Raw genomic sequence first — 23,687 nt, forward strand, 5'->3', positions numbered from 1 at the left:
TTGAACTGCTACTATGTAAAAAGAATCCAATCCAAAGAGACATTCTTCATCAAAGTTAAGACTCTGGCTCGTTCTAACACGCCCTCACATGTCTACGTCAATATGTGGAAATATTTGCATAATGCCACCCAAATGTTCATGCTAAGAAAGAATGCATGGTTTCAGTAACACAGTTAGTGTTGAAGCAGCCATGTCTGGGAGATGCTATGTGCATCTTATCAGTACAACTGTAAAGTCAAAACCTTTCTTTTTTTAAATACAGTAAGCTCGTAATGCTTCTCTTTCCTCTCTTTTGACAACAGCTGGTTTATTAGCATTTCTCTTTACAAGTTAAAGATGGTTGTGTGTTTTGTTCCCAAATTAATGTTATAAGTGATGCAAACTCATAGAGATGGAGTTTGTTTGAACTGCGCTGCTCTGAGACACAAATAGAAAGCATTGGATCACGTTGCTGTGCCTTACTGTGAAACACACAGTACAAGTGGTTTTTTTTTTGCCTCATAATTATGTGAAATTATTTCCCTTCCTTCATCCCTCAGCAGACTTAGATAATCTTCAATTTATCCCCTCTTCTGGTTGAGGATCGTCACATGATTTTGTTCTTGTTTCAGGTGGTTCCTTCAGCTCCAGTCATGGGAGATACCGATTACTCTGACCCATTCGATGCTCGTTTGGACCCGCATCCCGAAACCACTCAAGGCCCAATCCCTCCTGAGAACAACGGCTACATGGAGCCCTACGAGGCCCAGAAAGTGATAACCGGTCAGTCAGACTTTGTCCTGTTTCTTTTGGTGTGTGTTCCCGTAGCCCAGGGGAGTCTGGTTTGCCCTCTGAGTCGTATGGAGAGAATGAAGTATGAGTGTGTCTTTCTCAGTGACTCCCAAGAGAGAGACTCACTGCTGAGTCGCACAGATTACAGTTTTATATTCATGTAATCTGTTCCATTGTTTTATTCCTTACAAATGGTTGAACTTTCCCCTTCTGACTTGCTGATTTGAGAGATTTAATCATTAAAACCTAGACGTTTTAGTAAATCATCAGGGAAGACTGTTCCAAAAGGTAGCCACAAATATTTTACTGTTTTCTAAGACATCTGGCCAAATCTTAAGGCAGCATAGCATGTATCATTTGCAGTTGAAGCATGCCCACAATGCATTGGTTGTAGCAGCAGACTCCAGAGAAATGACTATTATAACTAACTTGTGTAGAGTTGTTTAGTCATGACGTCAGGTTGCTGGCCAGGAAAGCTTATTTGCTATGGGTTCCCTCAGGAATTTCCTATGGGTTTTAGAATAGTGCTGTTTGATTTATGAGAAAATAAGGTCTGTAGTTAGCATTAGCTCAAGAGAATTTCACATTTGGTTTTGTACCACAGTGCGAATGACACAGTCTTACCTCAATTTACCTAATTTACCCTATTTTTACATTCAGATTACCTCACTTAAAATTAAACTTTAAAAACACTAATAATTTAAAAGCACTGTTGACTGAAAAAGAATATTCATTTTTCATACTGTAAATTTATAATGTTGTGATAACTTGAATTTTTAAGTAAATGTGATCTAAATTGACATGCTTGTAATTGCAATGCCCAAGAATTGCAATGTAATTATAAAAGCCCATTTGAAATTAACCACAACTACTTATTCCTATGCCAACATATTCCTCTAAATAAATAAATAAACTAACTGTAAAATTCAGCTTCTATTTTAGTAAATAAAAAAGTGCTTGCAAAACTCTGGTCTTGAATCAGCAGATAATGTGAAATGGGAAAGCATTGGTATTAAAATTCTGGCTGATAAATATAAACCGATACTTAGTTAACTGGTAACTTACAGAATTTAAGTAAAATTCCACTTGTGGAATAAATGTAATTGTCTGAACACATTAAAATACTCCTATTATGGATTTTTGAAAATTGCATTTCATGCAGTGTGTAACACAGCTCTAAGTGATTGAAAACATCATGCACAGGTTAAATCTGAAAGTTTACCATGTATAAAGTTATTGTCTCTCAAAAACAAAGAGTCTACTCTCAATCATTGATATGAGTCGTTTTCAAAACGAATCCCAAGACATTTCGGGTTGACGTCAACGTGAAACATTAGCATATTGCCTGCCGGAAATCGTGGCCTAGTGGTTAGAGAGTTTGACTCCTAACCTTAGGGTTGTGGGTTCGAGTCTCGGGCTGGCAATACCACGACTGAGGTGCCCTTGAGCAAGGCACTGAACCCCCAACTGCTCCCTGGGCGCCGCAGCATAAATGGCTGCCCACTGCTCCGGGTGTGTGTGTGTGTGTGTGTGTGTGTGTGTTCACTGCTCTGTGTGTGCACTTTGGATGGGTTAAGTGCAGAGCACCAATTTTGAGTATGGGTCACCATACTTGGCTGAATGTCACTTCACTTTCACTGAATGAAAATGCTAATTTATTCTTTGCCACTAGGAGCTGCTTTTGGAGCGGTAAAAATAGCGGTATCCCCAGTAAAGCTGTACACAAAGCAGCACTGCGCTCACAAACACTGCTTTATCAGGCGTTACAGGACTGAGGAAATTAAAATAAGATCAATCGACCAATCACCACAGATAGCATCACACAAAAGAGGGGTTTGGAAAAATGAATCGTTGAGCGAATCGTTTGGTAGTCATTGTAGTCATTTCAGTCAAATGTATATTATAAGATACAATGAAAGTGTTTTTTGCCCTTGCATGCATGTAAGCCTGTTGTTGGAGACTCCCAAAATCGAAATATGAACCTTGCATTACCCATAATAGGGGCACTTTAAAAGTTTACCTTTTTTTTTTAAGCTGCAAAAGTTGTGAACTCTGTAGTATAAATAGTTACATAGAAAACAATGAGAAGGCATCGCAGTGAAATTTGAATATGAGCTCTGTGTGAACAACGACTTGCCTATATAGACAAACTTTGCTAGGTTTTGGAACACAGCTGAAATGCGTTGCATTCTTCAGATATTTTCAGGGAATTGTATTCAATTTTCTCACCTTGGGACCCCGGCATCCACCTTAATTTCTCCTCAGATCGGTCTTGCCTTCAAGGCAGCCTCATTTAATTTTCAATCCATCTCTACAGGTTAATCTCTTCTCTCATTCTCCATCAATTCTCAGGTATGGGGGAATCTAGCAGCCCCTCTCCTGCACGTCACAAACGTTTAACGTCAACACACACTCCCATAGCTCTCCCTCTCCCTCCACTTCAGGGTCTGTCCCTCAGGGCCTCTTCTTTTGTCACTATGGAGACAGCTAAGAAGCCCATTAGAAGCAGTGTGTGTGAAGGTTAAAGTTTGTCTTTCTCTTGTTACTGTACGCCTGCCTGATTTATTCATTGAAGCACACGTCCATGCCAGTATTCCTTTCCAGACAGTCCGTCCCATCTCTGGTCTGTTTGGTTTTACGCTTCGTGTAATTTTTAATGTCTGGGCTGTTCGCCGAATGAAACTCAAGTGACTAATTAATGGATGTCTTTGTAAATTAGCATTTAGGGTTGAAAAGATTAAGAGAATGTTCAGATTTCTCTCTCTCTCTCTCTCTCTCTCTCTATATATATATGTGTGTGTGTGTGTGTGTGTGTGTGTGTGTGTACATGTATATGTTAGAGCCTGAACGATATGGATTTTTGGGAGCCGATGCCAATGCTGATATTAACTCGAAAAGAGCCGATTTATAAGCCGATATTTTGATTTTGAAAATAAACTGGATATTAGACCCATTTCCTATAAACTGCACTTACACAATATTCAATAGAAACATATCTGCCTGTTCTATGTATGTGGGCTGTATAAATCATTTTCCAGAAGGGATTTATGTTTTTAAAAAACAGCCTTAGATTACGGTCTCAATGACTAAACAATTGCACATCAAAAGTATATATTTTTTAATGATCAAAAAACAGTCTGATTTTAAACATTTAACACTTTTACTTTCTTCCAGTTGAAGCTGGTCATATATATATATATATATATATATATATATATATATATATATATATATATATATATATATATATATATATATATATATATATATATATATATATATATATATAATGTGTGTGTGTGTGTGTGTCTATTAAATACTGTTTGCACAGAATATATTGGTTACATATAGGTTATTTAACCGACATTACAATTATTTTATTGTATTAAATTTCTTCAATTACTAAAACTGTAACTAAAATAAAAAAACTGAAAATATAAAAACAAAAGCTAATTGAAAATATTAATGAATACTAAAATACCACATAATACTAAAATGACGTTTAGATTTCTTTTGTCATTATCTAAGGCTTAATGTACATACAGTTAATATCTTTAAAAAATAATAAATTAATAACACAAGCTAAATAACAATTTAAATGTAATCTTTAGCAAATCTCAATGTATATACATTTTTCACGCTGTACAAAGTCATTGATAAACCTTTAAAAAAATTCATTTTAATTTATAGGTAAAGTTTTAGTAGTTTTGTTGTGTGTTTTTATTGTATTTTTTTTTTTTACGTTTTAGTTATTTTAGTACTTGTTTTATTTCAGCTAGTTGGCAAGGTGAAATTTATTTTTTTTATTACATAAAATATTTTTCTATTATTTTAGTTTTAGCTAACAATAGTAACCCTGTTTCTGTAATTAATTAGCATTTACAATGATATAATTTTGCTAGTAGTGTTTTGTTTAATTTAAAAAATAGATTTTTTTAATTTTAATGTTATCGGATAAATAATTATCGGTTTATCGGTATTGGCCAGAATTTTATTGGGATCAGCCCGAATTTTAATACCGACATCTCACTAGTTCACTCTGATTCAAGTCAAAAGTTTAGCAAACAAACTTAGGCAAAAAAGGAAAGCATGATATTTTTCAAAACATTTTGTATTTGCAGTTCTTTTCATATAAGCTTTTAACCGGCTGTTATTTTTGCTGAAAAGCTCTTGAAGGTCATTCAGACATCCTGTTGTTTGGTGCTTGTCATTCGAGAGGTATGATAATGGAAATGAAAATGCCCATCAGGAGAGATGAGATTTCCCAGTCCTTGAGATTGGACTGGGTCTGCACACACACACTCACACACGCACACACACACACTCACATTTCTTTCTCTCTTTGTTAAGCCCTCCTGTATGATGCCGGCAAGCTGTGCAAACACAATTTGTCATACGCCGCCACTCTTCACCAGACATTTTCATAATTAATGTGGCCCAGGCGAGGGAGCCCAGCTGTGGAGCCCAGGGAATATATCGATTTATTGTGTCTTGATTTAACAGTGCAGCCTGTCTCACACTGTTTTAATGAACACATGCCACAATGAAACTTCTAGAAGATGACTGAATCACCTTTCTAACCCAACTGTTATGACCATAATCTTACAGCCAGATGTTGGACTATCAGCACAAAGTCTGGTTCACTGAGTTGTTACTTAAAAACCATCTTTTAATGAACTGGAGTGGTGTTGATTACTTGTGGATTATTGTGATGTTTATCAGCTGTTTGCACTCTCATTTAATTTCTGACGGCATCCATCCACTGCAGAGGATTCATTGATGAGCAAGTGATGTAATGCTAAACTTCTCCAAATCTGTTCTGATGAAAAACCTACATCTACATTTTGGATGTCTTTCTAAAATTTCATTTGGGAAATTTAAAACTGGTTTGTTTGGTGTTTCAGAGCTGCAGAGGAGAGCTGGTGGTGGAGCAGGAGGATGGGGGCGAGGGGAGGTCCAGCTCTATGACACCCCATATGAGGAGCGTGTCCCAGGGCAGCCGGATCTGCCTGAGGAAGGGAGAGAGAGCAGGCTGCCACAGGACGACGACAGGCCCGCTGACGAATACGACCAACCGTGGGAGTGGAAGAAGGAACACATCTCCAAGGCTTTTGCTGGTAAAACGACTAGCCACCTTAACTTGCATGGTTTTAAGCATCGTTTGAGGGGGAGAAATTTAAAGTTGTCCATTCAGACAACTAAGTTTTTTATTAAAATGTATTGTTAAATTTCTTATTTAATCGTTCATTACAGATTGTGAAATATATATATATATATATATATATATATATATATATATATATATATATATATATATATATATATATATATATATATATATATATATATATATATATATATATTAGGGGTGTAACGGTTGACAAAATTCATGGTTCGGTTCGATACGATACCCTGATGTCACGGTTCGGTACGTTTTAGATACAGCATATATATAGCTTATATATATAGATATAGATATAGCTTTTTCCACACGTTTTAGGCGCGATATGTGAACGGCCCCTACGGCGCTCGCTCACTCAGCATGCGCTGAAGGCTCGTTGCAAAATGTCTAATGCATTTAACAGACCAGAAATAGAAGATCCTCCAATAACCAACAGGTCTGGTGTTTGGGTGCACTTTGGATTCCCTGTAAGCTATAATGGTGATGACTGAATGAATGGCAAATACTAAGGTCTCATATCCACGGCTATAACGTAAATGTAGCCTACCGATCACCGCGGTGATGTCTTTTGCCCTGTTTGAATCAGTTGGAAATGTGTGTCTAAATGCTGCGGGGATAGTTTGTTGCGTGTATGTTTCTCCTTTTTTCCGTCTTTTCCCAGATACTGACACACTAAGGTGATGTCGGCGTAAATGAGTTGACATGTTTCAAGTATTCCCGCTGGTGTTTTTTTTTTCTTTTCTTTTTTTCCCGTTGGTGTACCCTATTGTCATGTAGCAGATGCGACATACCGTTGTTGTTTTTTTATCCACCACTCTCTTGCCATCACCATTATAGCTTACAGGGAATCCATAGTGCACCCAAACACCAGACCTGTTGGTTATTGGAGGATCTTCTATTTCTGGTCTGTTAAACCCATTGGCTATTTTGCAACGAGCCTTCAGCGCGTACTGAGTGTGCGAGCGCCTGACTGAGTAGCATAACATAAACATATAAGATGGTGTTTTTTTCTTCTTCGGGAGTGTCAGGGGCGTTGCCTGTTACGTCGTTTGGGTTATTGGGCTACCTTGTTGAACGCATATCATTATATTTCACTTTTTTTTTTTTCTCCAAATATAATTAATTAGTCCAACGAACCGTTCGGTACATAATGCGTACCGCGTACTGAACCGTTCAATATGAATACGCGTATCGTTACACCCCTAATATATATATATATATATATATATATATATATATATATATATATATATATAAAATTGTTTTATTTATTTATTTATTTATTTTTTATTTATTAATTTACCCTACTGATGTTCCTTTAAATTCAAATTGTAAATAAAATATGCATAGTTGTATATTAATTTAAAAATGTAAAGGGGAAAAAAAAGGAATTTAAAAATAGAGTTAAAGTTTAAAAAAGTAAATGAAAAAAAAAAAAAAAATCTCCACAGTGACATCCAAAATATTTGTTTGCAACAGTAGATTTAGGTGAAAAATTATTTTAAATTTTTAAATAAAATCAAGTTATAAATAAAATATTAAATTAAATGCTTATAAGTAATTTAAGTAACAGGTGAGATTACGGTAAGTGTTTTTAAATGACATTTCTTAATAAAAATTTAATAAAATATGTATTTTAAAAAGGCTTAAAAGTTGCATCAAAGTAAATTTTATGTAGTACTTAAAAAAAAAAAAAAAAAAAGAAATTCCTGAAAATGACTAAGTATATGGTTGGCACGTCTCCACAGCACCATCCAATGGATTCATCCAACATACAGTAACTGCAAAATTTGAGGTGAAGGATTCAGTGGGAAAGTATTTTTCATTGTTGCCTGCAGCAGAAAAAGGGCGCAAAGGAAAATCAATCTGATTAAATCGTTGAATATCGTATTTCACTTGCAAACGCGCTACATTATGGAAGTACAACAGTTGCGAATGCTGTTTCATGTTGATTCTGTTTCATGTTCTACCACTGATCTGAGGCCAGTTTTATAGATCTCTGGATAATGATTGAAAGCGTTTTGGAAACAGAAGCCTTGAACGGAACCACAGAAGAAAATCAATTCTTCTTACTTCATTTATGTTTCATTGCGTTCTTTGGAATATTTTGGTTTGGGTCATTAGCATTTTTGGTTTTTGGTGGCAGATGGATATGAAAAGCGCCCCATATGGATGTTATTGGATCCAGTGAATGTGGCCCTGTGTGTGTGTGTTTTGCAGAACTCTTAGGCAGTAGATGAAAGCAGTGCCATGGGGCCAATCCTGTTTAATTGAACTGTATCTCTGCGTCAGGGGTCAAGGTGACACTGGAATAAATCATCCCCTGCCTGGCTCACCCCGCACACCTCCCAACACACAAACACACACTGTTTTCCATTAATTAAGGACTTTCTCAGCATGTCTGGGCTTCAGGACAGCAGAACCAGTGGTCAGCAGTGCCATGCATGAGCACAGCACTTCCCAACATCAAAACTGCAGTGCGTTCCTGCCGCAGAAGCACGCTGTATTTTTAGCTGAGAGACAGAAAGTGAGCTCAAGGGGCCCGTGGTAGCTGCTGATGTGACGACCTGCTTTTGTAGCACAGAAATAAAGAAAAGGGTTAATAAATGTCATGATTGCATATTGTGTGAGCTATAAAATTTGCATCTGATCCTGGTCTGATGGACCCTGATTATTTAGGGCTTCCTCGAGACTGATAGTCAAAAGGAATATATCCTAAAGTCGCTGGAGATACTGAGGCCAGTTTTATAGATGACTGGATAATGAATTAAACCAGTGTTTTTTAGGATCGACTAGTCAACTAATTGTCCAATATTTGTTCTTAGACATTTTCTAGTAGCTGCACAGCTCCACCACTGAATAGCAATGCTGAAAGCATTTGTGTGTGTTGGTGCGAGTGAAGAGATTTGTGTGCAGAGATGAGGTGATGGTGAGGAGGGGGCTATAGCCTTGCGAGTGGAGGGCTGCAATCAGTCACACGCTGACACCTCCGCTCTCCTTCAACCTCTCTCCCTCTCTCACCCTTTCAGCTCTGACAGGTTTGTCTTCCTGCAGTGCTGACACACTCGGGCTGATAAACCACCGCAGGGGTGCAGGGGCATCTCCATCCACCTCCTCCCCATCTACCCCTCCAGCAGTGGTGATTATCACACTCGGGGGAGAACGGAGGGAAAAAGACGACTGGACTGAGAGCGGGGTGAGCTGAGGGGGACAGAGAGACAGAAGGACACATTAAAGCATCTTTAGCACATATACAGCCGTTTTTAGTTTGAGAAATGGTCTGTGATTGGACCATTTCAAAAGCTTCAGCCAATCAGATGCGGAGTTATTATAGGTAAAACATTAAATGCATTATCTTTTATTTGCCAAAGTGGTGTGCACAAATTCTAAGGGGTGTTCAACTAAAAACTGAAAACTAAAAATGCGTTCTGGCCATTTATTTACGCAACAACATTGTCTTGGGAGCCTGAAAACACTAACTTTTGAAAATTGCACAAAAATGTACATTTGTGAAAATGGAGACGTCATGTCTTTGCTCTTTACATGCTTGCGAAGTGTTTTTAGTGCTGTCAAATGATTAATTGCATCCAAAATAAAAGATTTTTGTTTACACACATAATATGTGTGTTTACTGTGTATATTTATTATTTATATATAAATACACACACATGCATGTATACATTTAAGCAAAATGTTATGTTTATATAAAATATATTTATATATGACGTCATTTATATGAATCTATACATGGAAATACATGAAAAAGTTAGCAAAATATATGCTGTATGTGTGTGTCTTTATATACCTAATAAATAGACACAGTACTTCCACATATTATGTAAACAAAAACTTTTATTTTCAATACGATTGATCACGATTAATCATTTGAAAGCACTAATATAAAATATATGCACAGACACGCATATAGATAAGCTTTAATATATCCAACTTTTAAACTACATATACTAGGGCGGGGCGATGTGGCCTAAAAAAAAATAAAAATCAATAAGTTTTAACTGAAACAACAAGCCAGAAAGACAAGATGGCAGGCCATTTGTAAGACTGTCAGAGGTCTTCACTATTTTTTTTTTTTTTCATGGGAGCCACATTGATAGAGCAGAGTCAATCAGAGCCACTTTTACCGCAAAGTATCAAAAGTTACATCTAGTCACAAATAGCATTTAGTCTTGAGAACTAGCACTAGTCTTTTATTAATCTGTCATTCCTGATATGCAATGCAATACAAAAGGGGATATCGTTCTTTATCATTTACCAGTCAAATTTATAACTGAGACGAGATGATTTAAATAATAATAATAATCAGTATTACCTTAATGCTGGAATGACCTTAATTATTATTTATTTTTCATATGTATACACTAGCCCATCATGCATCTAACCATCCAGGTGCACACTCGGCGTTAAGAGCTGTTAAGAATAAAATGTGCAATTCCACAGTGAGTGTCATGGACATAGGACAGAGCAAGTGTAAATATATTTTCTAGTCTATATTTCCATCTTGAAATGCCACTAGGTCGTCTAAACTTGATGTCACCACACTACAGTTGAGAATCATCTGAACGTAGTGTCAGTTCATTTCGTCATAAATAGAACGAGGCATCGGTTCACTGATGATGGGGGTCGTGTCGCATCACACCGTGTCCAGTGTAGTCAACATCACTGGGTTCTGTTGTGTTTTGTTGGATCGCACCACTCGTGTCCGGTGTAGACATGGTGTGAGTTTTTTTTAATGGGTTAGGTTATAGTCTTGCTTGTTTTTAATGTCATTAGGACCCAGGGGAGTTTGCCACTGCTGCCACTACAAGTGCATTTACTGTTAACTCCATCATAAACCGAACGCATCATTCTGTACATGTATTATCAGATTAAATGCAGTCTGCTTTAAGAATGAGCCACAATGCTGACGTGATCTAATCGCTAGCACACCCTGAGTACAAGTGAGTTAATGTATTCCTCTTATCGGCAAGACATTTCGGCATAATTTTTCATATTGGACCGATATTTACAATTAAAGCCATTATCGGCCATTTTCTGATATTGGACCGATAATATCGTCCATCCCTAGTCTTAAAGGTGTAATAACACGTACTAAAAATCAAAAAGTTGTAAAAAATAAAGTTTCCACAGCTGTTTGCAGTGATTTTTTTTTTTTAGCACAATCTTAGTTATGCATGTTATGTTGTATAAAACAGATCCCAGACTCCTTTGCTTGTACGCCGACATGGCTTCACAACAGATGGTTTGGTTTTATTTGCATTTCAGCTCCATTTGTGTCTCGGTTCGGTTGTTAAAAGTGTGACTATGACCGTAAAATCTTGGCCTCAGTCCAGTGAGTTTTAATTAGGCCATTGCAAAGCTGTCACTATCCACTCAATTACCACAATCACTTAAGCCACACGGCCGCTCGGCACGTCCCTCAAGCCTCTCTGCACTCATTACCACGCTAATCAACCGCAGAGATGCGTTCAGCCACACGCCAGCGACTGTAGATCATTGAGTCACACCAGTAGAGGATGTTGAAAGCTGGTGTAGCTGGCCATCATTTTGTCCATCAATGCTTGTGTGTGTTCTTGACATGGTTTTGGGGTTTAAATGAGTCACAGAATAAAGGATTGTGCAAAATGGACATTTAATTGATGTATTTTGCATGTGTCCCCTTTAAAACTTCTCGCACACTTTTCTTGGAAGGTTTTGGCCCAAACTGAAGTGCCATTGGATCACTTTTGGTTTGGCTACAAGGACAGCTGAGGGAACATGGTTGGTGTGAGTGAAATCGAGAGAGAAAGTGGTGGCTTGCATGTCCCGGGTCTGTCAAGCGGCTGTAAGCAAGCCCGGGGGAAGTGAGAATGGCTCCTATATCCATTTATTTCCCTCTCTTGCTCTCTTTTTTGCTTTGTGACAGTAATGAAAAGGCATGTCCTGGTAATTCGCTCTAGCGTAAATACACTGAGGCAGGAGAGAGAGGGATACATGGGTGGGGGGAGATATCATCTCACTTAGGAGGAAAAATGAAAGCGAGAGAGGAAAAGGGGCGGTAAGTGGTTTACAGAAGATAAAAAGCTCAGACAGTGGAGCGTAAAAGGATGAATGTAATGAAAGGGGAGAAATGAGATTTTCTTTGTACGGTTTTCCGGTAATTACAAGAACAATAAGTGAGGTAAATAGCACATTATCTTTATTTGTCATTGTGACCATTGATGCGGGCTCTGTGCTGTAAATATAAATAGAATTATCCCAGTTTTCTCAAATTTTACTTGATTTAGGTGATGTACAAAATATTTGTCCTTCACAATGACTTGGTGACGAGGTCAAATTAATCAATGCGATAAACCTGTCATTGTTTAAATGCTCTTTTTTTATTTTTAAAAATAAAGTATTAAAATTTCAATTATATGTGTGTGTGTGTGTGAACAAAAGTATTTATTGTGTAGGTAAATATTTATATAATTACAGAAAATAAAATGGAAATTACAGAAATTTGAAAAATCTATCAAAAATGCATATTGATATATTTATCAATATTTATATAAAAAAAAAAACGTTGGATGGATAAATGATGGATGGATTATGATAGATTAAATTATGCATATGCAGACAACTGTTTTTAAATATTCTTTCTTGTTTTGTAAAAAAAAAAAACAATTAAAAAGAAATATATATATATATATATATATATATATATATATATATATATATATATATATATATATATATATATATATATATATATATATATATAGCATTTTTTAAAATGGCAGCAAAATATTCTGTCTTAATCGTCACATTAGCAGTAAAATCTGTGCATGTTAGCTGCCACAACATGTTAATTGAATTCAGACGCCAAGATAAAAAAACGCCTCCAGATGAGGTTTTACAGCTCACATAAAATGCTACCAAAGCATAAAGCGCATTAAGAGTTTGTTTGCACCTTTGGTAATAACATCTATTGTGTAAATTGAGACTTAATCACAGTTTTGCACTGATGTTATATCGTTTCTTTTTATTACATCCTCAAATGAGGCTTTCATTATTCCAGATGGGCTCTCACACTTGGAGTATTCTGCCGTCTCTGCACATTTCTAGCCAGAGACGCATTTCTCTACAGCCCTGTGCTTTAGTAGTAATGATGTGCGAATGCTGTGGCCATCTGTCCCAGCGTGATGTATTGTAGCCCAGAGATGACCTTTGTGGCAAGTGGCTGGTGCTCTTCAGTGTGGGTTTTTTGCAGGTCTGCTAACAGGCACTGATGCGCTGCCCTTTGTCAGCCTGACTGGGTCTGACAGGCTTGCTGGAACCACAGGAGTGATGGGACAGTTAATGTAGAGCATTACAGTCATACAGTGAAGGGCCGGGAACATGGTATGTAAATCTCTGTGTGTGTAGATCTATTAGGCAATTAATCGTAATCGAAATAAAATCGCGATTTCAGTCTGGGCGATTTCTAAATCGCTTGATAGCACGATTTTACGCAACCCCGACCTCCCGCATTAAGTGGAGCGCGAGAACAGAGCAGACTGGGCATATGCCTAACTCCAGGTTCACACAATGTCTAACAGTTTTTTTTTTTTTTTTTCAAACCCATGTTAATGCAACAGAACGTTCACACTGCATGCGGTAAAAGATGAAAACAGAAAAGGTTATAAATAGAAAGGTGCGAAAATATTTAATATCTTGCGCATGAGCACAGAGAGAGTTGTGAGTGCACAGGACGCAGGTTGAGTGAGAGGAGGCACGTTGTGAGGCAGCGTGTATCTGAGCCTTATACAGTCTATGATCTGAGCATGCGCGTCTGGTTTTGTTTACAGAGCAAAGGAAATCTGCGTGCGAGCGGATAGATTCGCGCTCGTGCATTATTTTAATGTGCTTTCGCGTTACAATATTGCACTCTTGCTGCTTCTGAACCGTGTACACATAACTTACTGTATACGCACTGCAGATGGAGTACGTGTGAACCTTGGGCAATAAATATATTGGGCACAACATATAGGTCAGAAAACACTTTAATTGTCTTATTATATACATTTATTTTTACCTTACTTGTTCAACGACTCCCGAAAGATTCGCTCAATGATTAATTTTTCCAAACACTTTCCAAAGTATTCAGACCCCCTAAAATTTTTCACTCCGTTATATTGCAGCCATTTCCTAAAATCATTTAAGTTCTTTTTTTTTCTCATTAATGTACACACAGCACCCCACATTGACAGAAAAACACAGAATTGTTGACATTTTGCAGATTAATTTAAAAAGAAAAACTTAAATATCACTTGGTCCTAAGTATTGCTGTGACACTCATATATTTAACTCAGGTGCTGTCCATTTCTTCTGATCAACCTTGAGATGGTTCTACACCTTCATTTGAGTCCAGCTGTGTTTGAGTATACTGATTGGACTTGATTGGGAAAGCCACACACCTGTCTATATAAGACCTTACAGCTCACAGTGCATGTCAGAGTAAATGGGAATCATGAGGTCAAAGGAACTGCCTGAAGAGCTCAGAGACAGAATTGTGGCAAGGCACAGATCTGCCCAAGGTTACAGAAACATTTCTGCTGCACTTAAGGTTCCTAAGAGTACAATGGCCTCCATAATCCTTAAATGGAAGACGTGTGGGACGACCAGAACCCTTCCTAGAGCTGGCCGTCCGGCCAAACTGAGCTATCGGGGGAGAAGAGTCTTGGTGAGAGAGGTAAAGAAGAACCCAAAGATCACTGTGGCTCAGCTCCAGAGATGCAGTCGGGAGGTGGGAGAAAGTTGTAGAGAGTAAACCACCACTGCAGCCCTCCACCAGTCAATGCTTTATGACAGAGTGACCCGACAGAAGCCTTTCCTCAGTTCAAGACACGTGAACGCCCCCCATGGAGTTTGCTAAAAAACACCCTGAAGGATTCTCTGGTCTGATGAGACCAAGATAGAACTTTTTGGCCTTAATTCTAAGCGGTATGTGTGGAGAAAACCAGGCACTGCTCATCACCTGTCCAATACAGTCCCAACAGTGAAGCATGGTGGTGGCAGCATCACCTTCCAACAAGACAGTGACCCTAAGCACACAGCTAAAATAATGAAGGAGTGGCTTCACAACAACTCAGTGACTGTTCTTGAATGACCCAGCCAGAGCCCTGACTTAAACCCAATTGAGCATCTCTGGAGAGACCTGAAAATGGCTGTCCACCAACGTTTACCATCCAACCTGACAGACCTGGAGAGGATCCCCAAATCCAGGTGTGAAAAACTTGTTGCATCTTTCCCAAAAAGACTCATGGCTGTATTAGATCAAAAGGGTTCTTCTACTAAACACTGAGCAAAGGGCCTGAATACTTAGGACCAGTGGTGTCAAAAGTACTGGCATTCATTACTCAAGTAGAAGTATAGATACTAGGGTTTAAAAAGACTTTTGTAGAAGTTGAAGTATCAACTCAAGCTTTTTACTCAAGTAAAAGTGTAAAAGTACTGGTTTAAAAAACTACTTAAAGTATAAAAGTAAAAGTAATGTAAGGGGAAAAAAATGCCATTAAGAACAAAAGCTTAGGCCGCACCACAGGGGCCTATTGTGTACTACCCCACCTCCTCAAAAAACATTTTTCTAAAGGCCATAGGCCATAATGACTATAATGTTCATGTTGAAAAATTTGGGATGCACTAGGCTTCTTGTTTCAGCCGCATATATATAAATACAAAAATGGTGTGCACATCCCAAACATCCAATTAGGACACAGGTGCAAGACAACTAAATGATATAGACAAATAAAGAAGTGAAGTCTGAACACTAAAAACTACTGCTCCAGAGGAATTTAATTAAGCAACGTTTCGACCTTCAGGTCTTCCACAGCCGCATATATGCCCATTTAAAATGAACGCACTTTAGTACAATGCAAATACATTAAAGGACTAGAGATATGATGACTAGTTGCCAATAAGTATTGTTATGGTGCAAAAAGTCAAACTTCAGAGGCTTGTCATCAATAACTTTTAATGGAATGTTTATGTACATCCAAGCTTAGCTGCAGGAATCTGCGAGGGCGATGGACAAGAACATTGGTGCAGGCTTAGTAACAATTACACTTGTATGGTTGTCTATTTACAGTAAACATTATAGTGCTGTCAAAATGAATGATTAATCCAAGTGATTAATCAAAAGCTAAAACTGAAAAAGAAATCATAATCCTGATACTTTCTTGATTGATAGCTTCTTGTATTTGGTACATACGTCTGCTATGTCCAGTGTTCGGGGGGTAACGAGTTACAAAGTTGGTATAGCCTACTTATCACAACATTGTCAATCGCATCGTCAATCGAAAACGCTAATTTATTAAAACATCTCGCTACCGAACTACCTACAGTAGCTTAATTTGTGGAGGACGAAGAAAAAGCACTCATTTGGTAAATGAGCCAGTGAGAAATAATAACTTTTAAATAGGGTCCAGTGCCTTTTCAATACTTTTAAAATGGTACCGGCTCCTAAACGGTGCCTGAACCGACACTTTAAAAAAAAGAAACACAAAAAAACTATGGATAACTTTAAAGAACATTACAAATATTTAAAATAAATCCATAGCTTGTTGTGCAAGTTGTGCTTCCCTTAATCTAAGGCTAATAAATGTATTTCACAATCTGGGTCATTATTTAATACAAAAGCACACATAATGTTTCTACTGTATCTCTGTCACTCACTCTGATATAAAAGTTAACATGAGTGCTGTCTGTCACTGTCTTAAATCAGTTCTGTGAATTACTGTATGGTCATTCTTTATAAAGTAGCAACAATGTCGTTTTTAAAATACAGTACTGTGCAAAAGTCTTATGGAAAATTAGTATTTTCTCCCCAAAAAGGGTTTTAAGCCAGTTATTTATATCTTTTGCTGTAGTGTGTCAGTAGGAAATATCAGTTGGTCATTAATTTTAGTAATAATCTAGTGCGATTCTGAATGCACAAGCAGTCTGACAACGGGAAAATTAATGTTTGGAAATGTAAACTGATATTTTATACTGACATACTACAGCAAAATATATAAATAACTGTCCGAACACCATTCTTTTAAGTGAAAATACTAACGTGTCTAAGACTTTTGCACAGTAGTGTATGTATAAAGTACGTATGATTAAATTAAGTATATTTTAGTTAAGTGTAATTAAAGTATGTGTTCGTTCATATGTGTTAAGGGCTAGATTTTCGCTGGAGGAAACGGCTGTGACAAGCGAAAACTTTACAGATGAGAAACCGACTGCTACCTCGTGACTTTTTGTAAACTGTATTTATGACAAAGAACTGCACAGATATGGATATTCTAACAATCTATCGATAAACACATACCTTGTGTCCTCTGTTTGTTTAAGTGCGCATGCGCTGCTCCGTTCGCGGTCTGCGCCTCTGCGGATTGAAGAGCGCGCTGAAAGACGGGAGGAGACCGGTCTGACGCTGCTTTCATGTGAAATTTAAGCGGACTGACTCTGAGGCGATCGGATACCGGTTCCATACCCAACCCTACTTTTAAGAAATATATATTTTGATAAACGAACCCAAAACTGTCTATGTCCTTGCTGGACTGTGATGTGATTTGTGTCACGTGCAGGTGCGATGGATCGCGTTCAGACCAATAGGGTGTCGGAATGGTATATGTTTATACTTATCATCCAACCACAATCAAATTCACTCCATCCGGATGGCGCGATTTATCTGGATAGGTTTTTTTTTTTTTTTTGAATGATGACGAGCCGGAATGAAAACAAGCCGAAATGAAATGGCAGTAACGAAGCTATTTTTAAAATGTAAGGATTAGAAAGTACAGATACTTGCCTGAAAATGTAAGGAGTAGAAGTAAAAAGTCGGCTGAAAAATAATCACTCAAGTAAAGTATAGATACCCAAAATTTCTACTTAAGTACAGTAACGAAGTATTTGTACTTCGTTACTTGACACCTCTGCTTAGGACCATGTGATATTTCAGTTTTTCTTTTTTAATAAATGTGCAAAAATGTCAACAATTCTGTTTTTTTGTCAACATGGGGTGCTGTGTGTACATTGAGGAAAAAAATGAACTTAAATGATTTTAGCAAATGGCTGCAATATAACAAAGAGTGAAACATTTAAGGGGGTCTGAATACTTTCCATACCCACTATATACTCTATATATATATTCTATTTATTAAACACATAATAAAATATTTACATTGCAAAAACAATTTTTTATTTTTACATTCATGTTATTTTGTATTTTATGCTTAATTATAATTATTCATATATATATATAGAGAGAGAGAGAGAGAGAGAGAGAGAGAGAGAGAGAGAGAGAGTCCAGAGGTAGTAGTATAGTGTAGTATAGCTCATCTGCATAGTTGGTCACTTCAGTTGGTTCATTAAGAATTGCACTGGATTATTTGTGAAATCATCTGCATTATTGGTGGAATTAGGAAGATTATTTACAGGGTTAGCCGGGTTTGAAGGAGGATTAGCAGGGCCACTCTCTGATTCTAGTTCTCCAGATGGGACCATTGTACCGCGCCAGGCATCAATAATGCACTGGGAGCGGGGCGAAAGAGTCTGTGACATTCTCTTCAATAATTCACCAGTCAGCGGGGGATGTATGGGCCCGCCTGTTTCTTTTTCCAAACATCACCCCGTCGTGTTCTTTTCGAGAGGGCGCGATGGAGGGGGTGGAGGTGTCGGATGGTGGTCTGTTTATAAAGATGTCACACATCTCCCTTTGGCCTATTCTTCATCTTGTAATCCTGTTTGAGAGTGTGATGCACTTGTTCGTGATACAAGGCACCCCATGTGAGTGTGTGAGGTGGGATTGAAGTGATTGTGACGCACAAATGTGAAATTGTTGGACCGATAATTTTACTTTTTAATATGTACCCATTCAAATTAGCTGAATAGGTAGTTAATTAAAAATGTTTTAATAATCAGAGTAAGATCAATTTTAAACTTTTGTTGTTTAGTGGAGCATGCATCAGTTGAGTTCTTCATGGAATTCTTTACATTATTCTGAATTCAAAATCAGAAAACGGTGCATCTCTAGCTTTGAAACATCGCAGTGGCTCCTGTTTGAGTGTGTATGTATGTGTTGGTAATGAGATTTATGGGATTGGGATGTTAATTAGATGTTGAGTCAGCGCTCACATTGCATTTCCTGCCTGATAAGCAATGTGTGAAGACTGACATCGGTGGATTGTCTCTGTTTTTTCAGTTATCTCTGTTTCTCACCGTTCTCTCTCTGTCTTTCACTGTCTGCATCACTCGCTCGCTCTTCGCCGACATAGATATGAGAGATCTGACCGAGCTGCCGTGGCCTCCTCCGGTCGGACAGCTGGAGGAGGAGCCCATCTGTGGCGAGCAAGGTGAACTTTGACCCCTCCTCCCCACTGCTGCCCCTCCAGTGTCCTGTATCTGTCAAGCTCGCTGAGTCACCGTTTTGCTGGAAACCTCCCGTTTGCTTCCCATTTGATGTAAATCTCTCCCACTCATGCTGCTCTCATCACAGTAGCATGTGATGACTGCATGGGGTCAGTTCTGACTTCCAGTTGTGTTTTCACTTGGGATGACACCATATTATAATTCTAGCCAACATCAGTGTTGTTATCATTAGCTAAAACTATTCAGAATCATTTGTGTTAATTGACAAAAAGCTGAATTAAACTGATATGAACATTAGATGAAAATTTTAAATTTAAAGGTGCCACAGAATGCAAAAATAACTTTTGAGGTGTTTGAACACAGCTGTATACAACAAGCCTATAATAGGAAAAAACCACCTACTCGTTGTTTTCTAAGGCTAATAAATCATAATCAGTCTCTCCACACGAGTAGTTCCAGATTTCTCACTATTATGATATTATACTCTGAGAATTTGTGACACTCTCTGCCCTATTAGCATATACACAGCCCTAAGTGAGAAGCAGCGGTCCACCATTACTGTTTTCTTGCTGTAGCTGCTGTGAGCGCCAAAGAGCGATTTAAAATGTTGGGTGTTGGGATGCACCAACAAACATAGGACTCTTCATAGACTGCTGAGGACACGGTAGTTACATTTCACTTTCGAAGGGAATGTCCCGGGAAAAAAAAGAAAAGTCCTATACGTTTGTGCTAACATTTTACACCAGTTCAGAGCTGGTGTTGTGCAAAGACTGCTTCTGAAGGAGGGATCAATACCAACGCTGCGTGCACAAACGTCCAGACTTCAGACAAAGTAAAAATCCTGCGTCATATTTTGTTTTTTCAAAAAAGCTTCTTGCCTCTCTGTAAGGCTAATGTTGCTAAAGCTGCATTGTCTCTGCCTGTTTTCACTAATGCTGCCTTCACATGCTACCAGAATGACATCAATAGGAATGTGGTAGTTGCATTTGTAAAACATTGAACTTGGAAGCAATGTGAGGTCAGTAACACTGTCACCACCAGTTAAACCTTATCACCGGTATGCCCATGAACATGAACTCTTGAAGCTTCGCACTTTTCTGAAAAGGGATATGGGGGCACCAGTTCATATTCATTTAAAGGGGACAAACAAAAAACTGCGCGTCTTGGCTCATACCCTAAAAATGGCAATTTCAAAAAGCTATAGAAAACTATCTGTGAGGTATTTCGAGATACAACTTAACATACACACTCAAATTTAAAATATTGTATCAAAGCATTCTATGGCACCTTTAAACAAAAATTAGAACAGGTTAACTTAAAGTTGTTACAATATTACTAAAAATAAAGCAGAATTTAAACATTGTAAACATACAAAGGCTAATATAAATGACAAAGCAGCAAAAGTCACAAAGTCACAAAAAAAAAACAAATAATATACAAACAAAAGCTAATTCTAGATAAGGTGATAATTATTTCCATTTTGTGATCGATCATTAATAAATGTCAGATTTTGTATTTCTAAAAGACTAAAAACTAAAATCATTCATTTTAAATAAATAAATAAAAGGCCTTAATGAACTGGCATTAGGAACCGGGGGGGGCAGGGGGTTGTTTCTGCTGTTCGCGTTATTAACAGTTAACACAATCGTACAATGGACACGTAATTTTGATCGATCAAAAAAAAAAAAAAGAGAATCTAATCACCTTCAGACAAAAGTTTGCTTCAAGAATGACCAAACTGCTGTATGTAATCTAATCGCATGATAATATGGTGCATCCCTTCTAAATGTAAAAACACAAGCAAGTTTGCAAAATTATCGGTTTATAACCGATAATGTGCCGAAAACTCGTGTATACCTAGTTTTCACACTCTGTTTGATACTTGAGTTTGATTCTACCCCTCCTCTGCATCCACAGGTCTCTTTTCACATTGTTTTCTGGCTTTGAAACCTGGTTTGCATTATAAACGTGCCACCTTAATTTCCTACAAACCTCCCTGCGTTACTCTTTGATGTTTTGGTTTGGATTTCTCCTTGTCTGCAAAACATGTATTGTTAACTGTCCTAACCAGGCATGATGTTGCACACATTCACATTTTTCAATTGTGTCATGTTGCAGTCTGATACTAAAACGGTTTCAATTCTTTTTTTTTTCTCATTTATCTACACTCCATAGCTCATAATGACAAATAGAAAACTGAACTTGAGAAATGTCTGTAAATTAATAAAATAAAAAAAAACACTGAAATATCACACGTACATAAGTATTCAGACCCTTTGCAACAAAACTTGAAATTGTGTTGCACTGTATCCGATATTTAATATTGGATGTATGAAATGATAGGTGGCGCAACTTGGAGCAACAAGACCGAAACCAATTTGCCAACTGCATTCAAATTGTGCCACAACCATTCATCATGGGAACCCTAAATCTGTGATTATCATGAACAAGTTTTATTTTGTCATGTCATTCCTGGTTAATATACAATGTTTATAAAACTTTTTCAATCACTTTTCTACTGATGTTGATGACATCAAGTCATTTTCTCTCACCGTGCCCATGCAGTGCAGTTTGAGGGTGCTGAGTGGGACCGTTCCTGTTCTCCCACAGAGCGCCTGAGGTGTCCCAGGCCAACCACAGGCAGCATGAAGCTACGCAAGCCCAGCGAACCTCATTCAATGATCGGCGAGAGAGTGGATCCCACCCTGCCCCTGGAGAAACAAGTGTACGTCCAACACAAAAAACTAAGAGAGGAACAGAGAGAGCTAAGCTAAAAAGGCCGCAATTAGAATGCTATCACATAATACACCTTACATTGAAATTCTGTCATCAGTTACTCACCCTCATGTCGTTCCAAACCTAAATGTACATACTTTCCTCTGTGGAAGATATTTTGAAGAATGCTGCAATGGTACAATGAAAGTCAATGGGCTTTTTTTTTTGTTGGTTTCCACAGAGAGAAAAATAACTCATAAAGGTTTGGAACGACATGAGGGTGAGTAATAGTGTCAGAATTAGCATTTTTGACATTTTCAAGGCACACGATGGACTCTGTGTGACGTCTCGCGCCTGTGGGAACATCAACCCAGTGTGTTATTATTTTATGGCTATGAGAATATGATTTATTTGGGCGGTGTGCAGGCTTGGGCCATTAGAAAGTGCAGTCAAGTACATCTGAAATATTGCTGCAAATTAGTCAGCTGGGGTCTCACAGGAAAACATGCCACGACAGTCACGAACACACAACGCTCACTAGCTAAATATTTACATATTCCACTCATTTGAAGTGTGCTTGAAGAGTTGATTTAGGAACGTTTTCTCTCCTCTTTGACCGTTAGAATTTAATGAGCTATTTTTGTTACTGTACCTTTAAGACTATTATATGTTAATGACTTCTGTTATGATTTGCAGATGGTATCACGGCGCTCTCTCGCGCTCCGAGGCCGAGTCTCTGCTGACCCTCTGTAAGGAGTGCAGTTATTTGGTACGAAACAGCGAGACCAGTCGCTTGGACTACTCTCTCTCTCTGAGGTACAGCACTGCCCCTCTTCCTCCATCAGCCAAAGCAACCTTTTATTACTCCATTCCTACAATTACCATTAAATGAAGTGAACGAATCTCATCCCCATTACCCCATTTCAGCTAATTGCCTTGTGTTTTGCTTCATTTGTGTCTAGTTGTCTGTATCTTAGTTGGCTTTGTTCTTCATTCTTATCTACAGCGAAGAATTGCCTGTTTTAGCCTCCACAGCATGTTGGAGACTTACCTGCTGTCATTTTATAGTCAGTATTACTTAAATTATCAATTTGGTTTCGCTGTTTGATCTCAAATTTCAACAGATTTGCTCTTCTGTTGTTTTACTGTGTTATCACATGGAACACTTTCTTAGAATTGTGTTTTTGATTGAATTTCCTCCCTTGCCTCCTTGGACAAAACGTGCCCCGTCTGATTTGCACACTGATGTTCTTTTCGATAGGCTATCAGCACGATCTGGTCAAATCTCCCAGCTCTAATTACCGCCTTGATCCAGAGCCCCTGATCCCCCTCCTCTTTCTTCTGCTGCTTTTATTCTCCCCGAGCTGTAATCAGGCAGGTGAACAGCTCTTCAGTTCACAAAGCTTCTCCTGGCGGCGCTAATGAATATGAATGACCTGCAGAAAGCCTTTCACACACCTGAAAACACTCTGTAATCACACACACCCAGTACTGCAAGCACACTTTATAAGTCACAGGCAAAAACACTCACTCCAGAAGAGGCTTTGTTCACATGAAATCAGATTTTTACAAGCTCTATTCAAAACGCATTTGTATGAGAACCATGGGAACGAATGAACGGCGCCGTTTGATGTCATATCGTGGG

At 38.0% G+C, this 23,687-nt stretch overlaps 1 protein-coding gene across 9 annotated transcripts in view; it reads left to right on the forward strand.

Annotated features, from left to right (window-relative positions):
* The window catches only part of shdb (Src homology 2 domain containing transforming protein D, b), a 33,012-nt gene that overhangs the window by 4,267 nt on the left and 5,058 nt on the right, over positions 1-23,687 (forward strand). For 6 of the 9 annotated variants that reach the window (XM_052590634.1, XM_052590632.1, XM_052590635.1 and 3 more), the window contains 5 exons: positions 612-762; positions 5,676-5,888; positions 19,234-19,311; positions 21,893-22,052; positions 22,739-22,858. In XM_052590634.1, coding sequence (XP_052446594.1) covers positions 612-762; positions 5,676-5,888; positions 19,234-19,311; positions 21,893-22,052; positions 22,739-22,858 — 722 coding nt within the window. The remainder of the gene's footprint in view (positions 1-611; positions 763-5,675; positions 5,889-19,233; positions 19,312-21,892; positions 22,053-22,738; positions 22,859-23,687) is intronic. The other 3 variants (XM_052590639.1, XM_052590640.1, XM_052590641.1) reach the window with 1 other exon arrangement.

This window comes from Carassius gibelio, chromosome B22 (assembly GCF_023724105.1).
Source record: "Carassius gibelio isolate Cgi1373 ecotype wild population from Czech Republic chromosome B22, carGib1.2-hapl.c, whole genome shotgun sequence".
Taxonomy (NCBI): Eukaryota; Metazoa; Chordata; class Actinopteri; order Cypriniformes; family Cyprinidae; genus Carassius; species Carassius gibelio.